This window comes from Thermobia domestica, chromosome 11, assembly GCF_964235325.1.
Source record: "Thermobia domestica chromosome 11, izTheDome1.hap1.1, whole genome shotgun sequence".
NCBI classification, from domain to species: Eukaryota; Metazoa; Arthropoda; class Insecta; order Zygentoma; family Lepismatidae; genus Thermobia; species Thermobia domestica.
Window position 1 is genome coordinate 134,807,698 of NC_137464.1, and position 12,670 is coordinate 134,820,367.

At 37.8% G+C, this 12,670-nt stretch overlaps 1 protein-coding gene across 2 annotated transcripts in view; it reads left to right on the forward strand.

The window, feature by feature from the left end:
- The window catches only part of LOC145664458 (thioredoxin domain-containing protein 11), a 506,348-nt gene that overhangs the window by 143,765 nt on the left and 349,913 nt on the right, over positions 1–12,670 (forward strand). For both annotated transcript variants that reach the window (XM_081731156.1, XM_081731155.1), the window contains exon 4: positions 10,799–11,014. In XM_081731156.1, coding sequence (XP_081587282.1) covers positions 10,799–11,014 — 216 coding nt within the window. The remainder of the gene's footprint in view (positions 1–10,798; positions 11,015–12,670) is intronic.

Consider the following 12,670-nt stretch of genomic DNA (forward strand, 5'->3'; position numbering starts at 1 on the left):
TTTATGGTAAATTTTTAATGTGATTTGGTTATAGCCCCCTTGTCAGTCACTGACACATGAAAGGAGCGTCGGAATACTAAGTATGTGACCTTATCATTAATCTGATGCTCACTGACCTTTCCAGAATAAAATTTGGATTTTTTATCAGACACAAATGCTTATTCTACACCCCCCTGTGACCCCCTAAGGCAGTGCGTTACCAAACTAACATTTCAGATTTCAAAACTCATACGTTTTTACTACAATGACACCAATTTCCCATTAATTGATCCGAAAAATAGCTTCTTGCGGTATGTCCCTGCTAAGGATTCATCGTGAATTTTATGTGATTTTTGGAAGTGGGTTGTAGCCCCATATCAGTCACTGCCACATGCAAAGAGCATCGAAATATTAATTCTGTGACATTTGTCATTAATCTGACGCTCACTGTCATTTCCAGAATAAAATTTGTAGGGATGCGCACGAGTCGAGTTGAGTCGAGATTTCAGCCTGTCTCGACTCGTCTCGAGAAAATGTTATCTTGACTCGAAAATATGTTTCTGTCTCGACTCGACAGTCTCTATCTCGACGCGACTGGAATTCGAGTCGAGACAAAATATACGAATTAAAATATACATCAGCCAGACCATTATGACTACCTACCTAATTGTTAGTATGTCCACCTTTTGGCACGAATAACAACGGCAACGCGTCTTCACATGGTCGCAATGTTCCTCGGTGGGTCGCTGGAGAGAGTTGGCACCACATATGCACATACAGATCATCTAATTCCCGTAAATTCCGAGGAGAGGGTGATGCGCCCTCACGTCACGTTCAATCACATCCCAGATCGATTGGGTTCAGATCCGGAGAGTTTGGGGGCCAGCACATCACTTGGAATTCGCTCCTGTGTTCCTCGAACCACTCCATCACACTCCTGGCCTTGTGATATGGTACATTATCTTGTCGAAAAATGCCACTACCGATGGGAAACATGGCCGTCATGAAGGGGTGTACGTGGTCTGCAAGCAGCGTGCGATACGCCTCGGCCGTCATGGTGCCTTGCTCGAGCTCCACTAGACACATGGATGCTCACCTGAATGTTTCCCAGATAATAATGAAGCCGCAGCCAGCTTGTCTCCGTCCCGCAGTACAGATGTCAAGGAACTGTTCCCTTGGAACACGACGAATTCGCACCCTCACATCGTCATGATGAAGATATCGGGATTCATCAGACAATGCAACGCTCTGCCATTGTGCCAAGGTCCAGTGGCGATGGTCACGTGTTCATTTCAGTTGTAGTTGCCGATGTCGTAGTGTTAACATTCGCCATCGTTAGGAGTGTTCGGTGCACTGTGTGTTCTGAAAAAAACGGAAATTTTGGGTTTAAAAAAACAAGTATTTTACGGTTTTCCCGAGCTGGGGAAAAAAACCAGAAAATTTGGGTATTATCAGAATCATCATTTTAGTTAATCACAGAATCATTTTAGTTAATATGTTTAATCAAACATATATTTCATAGAGATATCTTCCTTGTTCTATGTAAAATTCCGGAAATGTTGAAACCATTAGAAAAAAATCATTTGTTCGGAAATATTGGCAAAAACAGGAAAATATAGTTTAAAAACTATTTATTGCTCTGATGCTAGTCATCTTACTTGCTATAACATGTCTGCAGCATATACAGTGGGAAGTCGAAAATCCGAACTAATTGGGACCAGAGGTAGTTCGGATTTTCAAATTGTTCGGATTTTCGAAAATGACTAAGAAAATGCCATTTAGGCTTACATATAATGTACGGTATGTTCTTCTATCGATACAGTGGTTATTCAGTACATACAGTAATTACAATACCGTACGTAAGCTACTTACACTTAATGTTTCTGAAGAACCTGCTTATACTCTAAATAACACTGTTCTTGTAAGTCACGCTTAAAACTTATAGGCCTAAGAAAAAATAAAAATAAAAATACATGACAAACAATTACATATAAATGAACTTTTATAAAAACACTGACTTCAGATAACGTCGACGGACACACTTATTGTTTATCGCTTGCGTTAAGACAAAATGTAAAAAGCTTCTAGGGACCGCGTTCGGATTTTTGACGTTCGGATTATCGACGTCCTACTGTATATACAATGTATTTCGCTAACGGAAAAATACTTAAAGCAACAGGTTTTAATTCTACTTTACACATATATACCGCACAAGTGAGTAAATTTGAGCAGCGAGAAATATATAGATAGATTAGCAGAATACCCGTTCTTCGCACGGGGAGAATACGTCTCATTTTGGACACAAAGGGCACTAAAACTGTCACCAATAAACTTGTGGAGCCTCAAAAATATGTCATCATTCCCCTTAGAGTACTAATGGGGCTAAATTTGTGGATTTAAACGTCATCTTCTGTTCATCTCAGCGAGTATGGATTCGAGGCCATTTTCGATTATGTATATATCTATATCTATCTACCTCTCTCTCTCTCTCTCTCCTCTCCTCTCCTCTCCTCTCTCTCTTTATATATATATGTATACAGAGGCGGATCCAAGGGGGCTATAGCCCCCTTTCACACTCAAGTATACACTGTATAAAATGGGCTTCAATCCTGCTTTACACTGGATAAAACTGCAAACTCTGGTTTAGCCCCTCCCTTGATCATATCCTGGATCTGGCACTCATCCAGAAGAGCGACTTCCAGCTCTGGAATGGTTGTTGGAGGTACTGGCCTAGCGACAATTCGTCTGCCAAGCATATCCCAGACATGCTCAATTGGGTTGAGATCCGGAGAGCATGCTGGCCACTTCATCCGAGCGATACCCTCAGCATTCAGCATCTCACCCACTAATCGAGCTCTCTCAGGACGAACATTGTCATCCATGAAAAGGAACGAATCACCAATGGCACCAGCATAAGGAAGAACAAGAGTTTTCAGGATATCATCCCTATACCTGAGAGCCGTCAAAGAGCCATTTCGGATGATGTGGAGCTCAGTACGCCCAACAATGCTGATTCCTGCCCACACCATCAGTCCACCACCATGATGCTGGGATCTTTCTCGTACAAACATGGGATTGTGTCGTGTTCCACACTCTCTCCAGATGAAAACACGTCGATTATCAGGCTCCACACTGAATCGAGACTCGTCGATCAGAGTTTCACCATTGATTTCAGCGACCGCGAAAACTATGAATTCGACAGTAACATCGGCCATTTTCTCCCACTTTTACATGTCCCTGTATGCGCCCCTTTGAGACCACTTGGTTCGAATTTTTTTTTAAAAAAATGATTCGTCTTGATCTGGGGCCTGGGCCAAGGTACCCCTGACCAAAATTTGGTAACTCTCGGTCCAGTCGTCTGGTCCCCAGGCCGCATACAGACAGACAAACACACAAACAAACTACAGGATTCTTGCAAATTATGCCAGATTTTCATATCTTTCCGAACTAATTTTAAACACTCGCTCCTATTTATCTTTATATATATATATAACAAACGCAGGGATTACCCCCTCTGGAGGACCCCTTTCTCAAAAAAATTGCTGGGGAAACACTTGTAGAAACTTCAGTTTTCGTTCCGGACATCGTAAACAAAAAAAAAAAAAAAAAAAAAAACCTTTAGCGATCGAATTAAAAAAAAATAGTTATCCTCAGGTCAGTATTCACAGAATATTTTTGTAAAATTTAAATTTGATGGGTAAATCAGTGGACTTTGAATACATCCACATCGTATCCACTGAATTGCGAAATTGTGTACCTTCAGACATGGGCGGCCGAAGAAAATTTTCTAGGGGAGCATCTTCAATGTTTGCTATATTAGTCTAGCATTTAATGTGCATGGTTTGCTATATTACGTATACATTTTCGTGAGCCAGGGAGGTTCATTCTTATCAAACACGGAGATTATGAAGGAGCAGATCATCTGTACAAAATATAATAAAAACATCTCTTTCGGATTTCTATCATCCCGCAGTCCAACTCCGAGACAGAACCATAAGAGATAGGCTTTTTCTTTTTAAACAAGATAACGTGCCTAGCGAAGGCTTTACATTGTGAAGATTATATTAGTGAAAATTAAACGAATATAATTTTGCAACTTGATATACATATTACTAAATGTTGAGCTCCTCGTTGCTATGTGGTCAGCGTATGCGCCTTTCTCGAACGAGGTTTGATTCATGGTAGGAGCTCATGTGTTTCAAACCTGACGTTAAACTGTAGGTTCACGTCTTGTAGAGCTTTGCTCCTGAAAACGACGCTAAACTATAATCTAATTTAATATTACTAAATATTAAAAAATGAAAGACTTACCAAGATGACGTCAATTTGGCAGTCATCAAATCCATTTTATACTTTCACTTAATCCAGTGGATATTAATATAACAATTACAAGACACACGCGCATATAAATACTCAAAAACAAGCACATACACACGTACACATACACAAATATGAACACTTCAAATCTATTTACATGTGGTGGACTGCGCTGCATCAAGCACTATTATCTTCGTCATCATCTTCTCGTGTATCTGCATTATTTGATTCATCCACAGATTTGTTATTTGTACGCATCATTCATTTTAGCATTTTCGGGAGGGTTCAGGGTTCTTTCTTCATTTTAAATCCATGAGTCGATTCTCTGTACTGGAAAGAGAATCAGAGGAGGAAGGGGTAATTTATACTTTATTAATGGATAACATTTTAAGAAATATATACAAAACATGCCGCTTCCGACGCAGCACTGAAGCATTTCTTTTAGTGGTGTATTACTAGTGGACGATCATATCCCCTCCCCTCTCAAGTTGTAAAGTGAGAAGGGACAGAAACATCCCAGATAACCTCATACTCAGGGTACAGTTGACAATAATAAGACTATGGGTAAGTAAACATCTTGTGGAGAGTCACGTTTGCTTATTTTTGAACATTTCTGTGAATTCAACAATACTACAGCGGAAATACTAACTGGTTTTATTACTCCAACCATCGCTTCAACTAAAAGGGATAATTCCCAACGGTCAGTGAACCATCTAAATTTTCGTTCTTTTTCTGTTCTCCATAGGAAAGAATGAGATTTTGCCAAGATGCTAAAGTCAAGATGCTAGATGCTAAATGGGAGTGAACTATACTAGATCTAGCACCAAGATGCTAGATATGGCTTCACTGGCGGGTTTCGATATCTACTGAAGTTTCTGCCAAAGCATACAAAGAAGCAATAGCACAATAGTTTCGATAACATCTGTGTGGTCCTTCGGTAGGCTACACAGCCGGTAAGAAGCTCAATCCTAATTGTAAAATTGGTAGGAGGAAAAAATAGTTTGGACTGCATCCGTGGCCAAAACAAAAGACTCGTAGCCGGCTTGTATAGATAATTGAATTCAAATTTTCAAGTATTCAGTTACTGAATACCGATATCGTGTATGCATGCATTATTTAATAAGTAAATAAATTACACACACAATTAATTATGTCAGTGATAAACGGTATTTATTGGAAAAAACCTTCTCCAAACAATGAAGATTAATCTTAGACTGGAGAAATGGTTATCCTTCGTTTTCATTATCATTTGGCCATGAAACAAACGCCTGACATATACAACCTCTATATACAACTATGTGATGTTGGAATATATAACTCATAGGGTATGATGCTTTACTTTTTCAAAAATTTCAGTACTTCTAGTGTACCCCTAAAAATGTAATAAAGAACTAATGGCCATGTTTTTTTTAAAAAATATTCAATTAGAACTGGACAATTTACACAAAATTTGGAATCGACAAATGAAAACGGCACGTTTCTAGCACTTGTGGGTTCGAGATCTCTTTGTTGAAAGGATTGGAGACAAACATATAAACTTTTTTGTGAGGAGAAACATATACGCTTAAATTTAGTATTTTAATATATAGATAAAATTGGAATAGTTTTATTTTCGAGTGCTATTTTTTAATCTTCGCAATATTGAAATTTTTGAACTTACATTTTTCACGTGTTTGAAAAAAAAAGATATATCATTACTAGTAAAATTAGCCTAATACAGTGAAACCTGTAACTTGGCCACCTCTCTAAGTTGGCCACCTGCTTATCTTGGCCTGGTTCGTGTTGAACCTGTATTTTCCCATAAGACATTCGTTACTTACTACTCTATAAGTTGGCCACCTGTCTATCTTGGAAGTTGGCCACACTGAAGCAATGTTTATTGTATGATGATAATGATAAATTTACCTGCGTATCTTGGCCACTAAAAATACAGTTTTGTTATTTTTCTTAACTCTTTCGAATTCCCATATGAGAGGCAGATGTTCTGTATTTGTGACTGGAGAAAAGAAGCAAGGATTCTCGCGATTTGTTCTTGGAGGTCAATGGCCAGAACACTACCCTCATAAAAGGGTGGTGAAGGAAGATGTGAATAAGAAAAAGCACGTACAGGAATTCAGGAAATGGTTGTACCTATTTGTTTACCCTGTCTGTTTTGGTAAAACCATTAGCTATATCGGTTCATCAGTGGGAAACTTTAGCAATTCCGGAAAATTCTCAAGGTTAAAGCTCAATTGTCATTTATTGGCACCTGACAGCATGTCATAAGGTAGCGGAGGTTTTGAGATATGAATTCCCTCAAGATTTCCTCAAAACATCTTTTGCTCCGAGGGAAACACTTTTAGCATATTAACAAGAAGTAGTTAACTGCAATATTAGAATGTGCATTTCTGCCAAAAAGAATAAAGCAAATGTGTCTAGAATGAACCACTATTCAGTAACAACTGAAAAGAAGTCATATAAATTGCATATGAATTTCTCAATTTATAACTTAGCTTTTCTTGTTTTCAATCTGAATAACTCAGTGTGCTATAATATATTTCAATAAACTGCGTACATACACTTCTATTTCATGGTTGTTTGTGTTATTGTGTTTTCAATCCGAATAATCCAATGTACCAGAGTAGTTTTCAGGAAGAGAAAGGTATGCATATATATTTAACATACTATCAAGAGCGCCGATCCTGGGGGTACCGAGGGAGCCCGGGCCCCCCAAAGCTCGTGTGGCCCCTATTTTATTTATGAGTATACAATATTTGGTATAATTTGAGTGAATTTGTCTTAAAATCTTCATATATATACCTTCTGCATTTGAATGCCCCTCCCCTCAAATTTACAGAGAAATCGGCGCTCTTGCATACTATAGTAATATTTTCTAGTACTGTATATTTTTATGATTACTCTATATACATTATTTATAAGTAGCTGTCGTGCCACTGCTTATTAAAATTTTACAATCAAGCAATAGTAGAAATCCTATTCTAAAAATACACAAATCACACTTATTTTCTGTAAGTTGGCCACCTGTCTAAGTTGGCCACTTTTCGATGGAACCGATGGTGGCCAACATAGACAGGTTTCACTGTATAAACATTTTAACGTTTTTTTTTTCAATTTTTCCAGTTTTTCCGGAAAATCGAAAAAACGTTTTTTCAAAAACACGTTCAAAATTTCTGGAAATTTGACAACAGTAGTTCAGACACACTTGTACTTTGCCCAGCATTAAACTCTGATCTTAGTTCCGACGCAGTTCGCTGTCTGTCCTGTTTTACCAGTCTGCCCAGCCTACGACGTCCGACATCTGTAATGAGTTGGGGGGCGCCCAACCCCTCGACGTTTGGACGTCTTTTTCCCTTGGTTTCACCACTTTTTGAAGACAATCACCACAGCGTTCGATTCCCGGCGGGAGCTCATGTGGTTCGGATTCCACGTTAATCAGTAGGTCCACGTCTCATATAGCCTCGCTGCTGAACGGGACGATAAACTCAAAATCAACTCAACAATCACCACAGCACTCCTCGAACACTTAACAAGTCATGCAGTTTCCGAAATTCTCGTACCGAGTGTTTCTGAATGAGTACTTTCTTCAAAATAATATTAAAAATTATAGAAAAATTTTCGAGACATTCGAGTCGAGTCGAGTCGAGATCTTTATCAGGTGTCTCGACTCGACCCGAAAATTCGAGTCGAGAAATACGTTTGTCTCGACTCGTCTCGAATTTTACAAAGTGTGTCTCTACTCGTGCGCATCCCTAAAAATTTGGAATTTTGATAAACATCCATAACCTATACTCCGCCCCCTGTGCCCCCCTAAAGCTGCGCGTTAGCAAAATAACATGCCTTATAAAATCACACAACTTTTTACTAATATAACGCCAAACTTCGCATTAATTGACCAAAAAAATATTTTTTCTGTAGGTCCGCTAAGGATATTTATGGTGAAATTAAAAAAAAAAAAAAAATTGAAAGGGGGCTGTAGCCCAATATCCGTTACTGGCACATGCAAGGAACATTGGCAGGGCAACCCAAAAGCATAGAAAGCATAAAAATCATAATAGCAAGTTAGACTTATGATTGGTACCTTTAACATGGTTGTGGCTCTCTAAGGGTCCAGAAGAATCTAATTTTAAAAACATAATTTTAGAAAATAAAGCATAAAGCATAATTTAAAATATACAGCACAATTCTTGGAGAATTCTGTTTAACTGCAAGTTTAACATACTGTATTAATATTTTTTAAAACCAATATTTACAATGCAAAACCATTGAGAACATATCAATGCTGCAATGAAAAGCATATTTCTATTTATGTAAACTTTTCGGTGTAATGCTTTGACGTAGGGAAAAGAAAGAAAAAAAAGGGAAAAGAAAAAAACTTTCCGCCAACAATGAATAGTACACAAGAACTTCACACTATATTGTCATGTGTACCTCTTAAGCTTGAGTACTTTCTGTACTTTTTGGTGGCATCTTTGACTTTCGCTTTCTGTATATACGTATATTCGCCTCTAAGGCGCACACAGGTGATAGAAAAAGCTGACTAGAGTAAACCAAATGTCTTTACACTGCATTAAGTAGAAATTTCATTAAATATAAAATTAAACTGGTTGCACAAAATATTAATAAATAGATCAAGATATTCAGAATATTTAATGTACAGTAAATATTATACATTATACACGATTACTGTAAAACAATGATTGAAATTAACAATAAAGCATAATGTGGGTTGCTCTAAACATTGGAATGTTAATTATGTGAAATTTATGATTAATCTGACGCTCACTGGCATTTCCAGAATAAAATTTGGAATTTTTATAAACATCCACTATCTTATGCTTCGCCTCCTGTGACCCCTTAAGGCGGTGCGTTACCAAAATAACATCCCATATTAAAAAATACATACCTTTTTACTTCAATAACGCCAAATTTCTCAATAATTAAAAAATACCTTCTTTCTGTATGTCCCTGCTAACGATATTTATGGTGAATTTTTAATGTGATTTTTGGAAGGGGGCTGTAGCCCCATATCAGTCACTGGCACATGCAAGGAGCATCGGAATATTAATTCTGTGACATTTGTGATTAATCTGACGCTTACTGGCGTCCCCAAAATATAATTTTGGATTTTGATAACACTCCACCCACAACCTTTTTACGCCCCTCGCACCCCTTCCCCAAAGGGGGAGCCTTAACCAGAATAATGTTCGAGTCTACTGCGCGAGCATTGCGGATGAGTGTTATTGCATTTTGTAACAAATAATACTAATTTGTCCCAAGTCTTAGCAATAATTATTGGAGAAAACTGCTTCCAAAATTTAACACTGAATCTCCCATACGGAAACAAAACTTCAGTGTTTACGCCCCCCCCCCCCCAAAAAAAAAGGGCTAACAGTGATTTTCTCTTATTTACTTTTGAAATTTGAAAAGTTGGAATAGTTTTCTAAGAATGGCGCCCACGGATAACGCAGTGCTGTTCTTGAGCGAAATAAAGCGAAAATGTTATGTAATGATATACCTTCCGGAGCCTCTTTCAGCCGCTATAGGGAATCAAATGTTTCACTATATGGAACGTCGCATATTGACTTAGAACCCTTAGCATTGCTCTACGAATCCATCAACAGTTACATCGATTGTTCGCTAATAAGTGGTGCTAGTGTCAACATGTATTGACTTCAACTGCCATCTAGAAAGAATCGATGTAGCTATTTGGTGGATTGGTAGATCTACTCAATGGTTCTTTATCTGCGACGTAGCCATTTAGTTCAATTCATGTGTATAGACGAAGATCGAAAAGTATTGAGGGTTGCTACTGGTCAGGGAAGTCAGGGAAAAGAGTGCAGCTCAGGGAAACTCAGGGAACAAGACTGGAAATCAAGGAAATTTTATAAAATATATTTTATCTAACATTAATAGTACACCAATTTGAGCTTAGGTTCATTAGTGATCACAGTATGGAACGTTTCTTAGATTTATATTGGTGGTAAGTGGAATGTATGTATGAGCAATTGATTATTATTTGTCCCTATAGAATAAATGTTCTCGTATATAAATATTCACCGTTATTTATTCCTTATTTGTGTGTGAACGTCATCTGTCACCTGTCATGCAAATCAGGGAATTTACTGTTAAAGGTCATAGAAACCCTGTATAATTGTATTTATTTTTTCCTTTATTTTGAGTTGTCGAATAGTACTCTCTATATCCGTAGGCGCCATTTTTAGAACACTCGATATTTGTAATGAGCAAAAATATGTTTTTCAGTATTGTTTACTCCTGTGGAAGTCCTTAGAAATTTGAAATATATGAAGGAAACGTAAATATTTTCAACAAAAGTACATCTACGAGATAAGCGATTCTTTTTTTCACGTGGTTGTTTGTATATACATTTTATTAAAATCAGATGTCTTAAGGAAACTTGATTTTTATTGTCTGTTATAAGCGAAGCACTAAGAGAAATTTTCTTGAAAGAATTTTCGTAATAATGGAAAACATTCTTTTCCAGGCAGTAGTCGTAGGATATCTGAATCTGCGGAAGTCAGCAGACATTATACTGTATAACAAATTTTATGGAGCTTCACTTAAGGCCCTCGAGGAAGATCCACATCACGATATTGCGTTCGGTGTTACCACGAACGGCACATTACCTGAGTCAACGCATAAACTACGCGATCCACGAATAGTTCTTTACTTGTGGAATGAAACCTGCTACTTTGATAAGGTGAGTGTTACATACAAAATTATCAGGACTTAAATATAGTTCTAGTGGTAAAGACGTCTAGTTATGGGATTATTATCTATTCCAGGCAACCTGATAGGAAGCTCCCCTTCCTCCCACCACTCTCCAGTACGGAGGGAAAAGCAAGCCGTTGACCTTCACAAGGAGGGAAGCTTCTCTAATAAACAGAATCGTGTACACACTAAATTCGTACGTCAATTCGCTCGCACCTGATGGTGAGAAAGCACTCTGTTTTTACCTGTCAACCCCGAATAACAAACAATTACTGTTTTTAATTTTTGTCTTTAAGAAAAGTATTTTTTACTATTTATGTATTAAAGTTTTGGCCTTAGTCCTATTTATTAAATTGCATTTCTAGAAATAAGAACTAATTCGTTATAAAGTTAATTTCCATCATTGTTTCACTTAAGAATCGGGAGAGAAAGCAAACCAATCCTGTCGACATTTTGTCTTTGTTTACAATTTCAAGGAAGGTAATCTTCTGGCTGTCTGAGTATCGAGTGCGCAGACTATCGACCTGTGCAAACATTGCATGAATTTAGCGTGTGTGGTAACTATATTATATATAGTGTCGTGTGAAATTAGTGCATATTAAATTGTATTTTGTATCCATTATATTTTATATAGTTTATATTATCTGAAACAAATTTTAATGCATATTAAATTGTAAATAATTGCGTATTTAGTGCTTTGTGAAGCGACAATTCATGATGCTTGCAGTAGTTCTGCGATAAAACATGAGCCCAGGAAAGCGTTACGAAGTGGTGAGAAGCGTTGCATTTTGAATATCTTCCATGCTTTAAGAGAACAACACCCTAATTTAACTGTTGAAGAATTCGCCGACATGACTGGGAAACAGACAAGTGTAGGAAAGGCAACTGTTTATAGAAGTAGGCGGGAGGGTAAATTTAATGAAAATAAATTAAGAAATCCCAAAAATATGCGTACAAGTATTTCCCCTCTCGGAAAACTATGACGACTTAACGAAATCAGCAATTCGATCAAAGGTACATCAGGTCTTTTCCCGTAATGAATTGCCAACGTTTCTCACTCAACTGTCCATAGATTGTTGAAAATAATGAAATTCAAGTATGTATAGCACCCATTAATTGCATTGACCTCCAGACAAGAGTTCTGTGAGAACTAAAAACTTTTGTTGGGGCCGTGGTGGCTCCGTGGTAGAGCGTTCACCTCTGGGGCTCAAGGCCCTGGTTCGATCCAGTTCGTGCTTAGTGGGCTTTGTGGTGGACAAGCACTGTTTTTGCAGATTTTCTCGGAGTTCTGTTTCCTCCTACTTTTTTCTTTGCACTGTTTCATTCATTCTCGTCATCACAGTCTCCTTTAGTCTACCCGGCCTGACTGCGATACGTAAAACTCAAAGATTTAATTTCATTTCCGAACTTCTGTTACTCTCCCTCCCCCTCAACGGTCGTCAGGACTGTTGACAACTTCGTTTTTATTAAAATAGTCAAGTAACAATTCAAAAGTCAATTTCCTCTATTATCAATTGGCTAAACTCAAGGCCAACGAAAGGGCCGGGTGAGGATTGCAACCGCACAAGGCGTCAAATTTTAGGGAATTTTAGGGGCGTCAAATTCACTATGATGGTTAAGCTCCAATAATTATAATTTTGCTTGC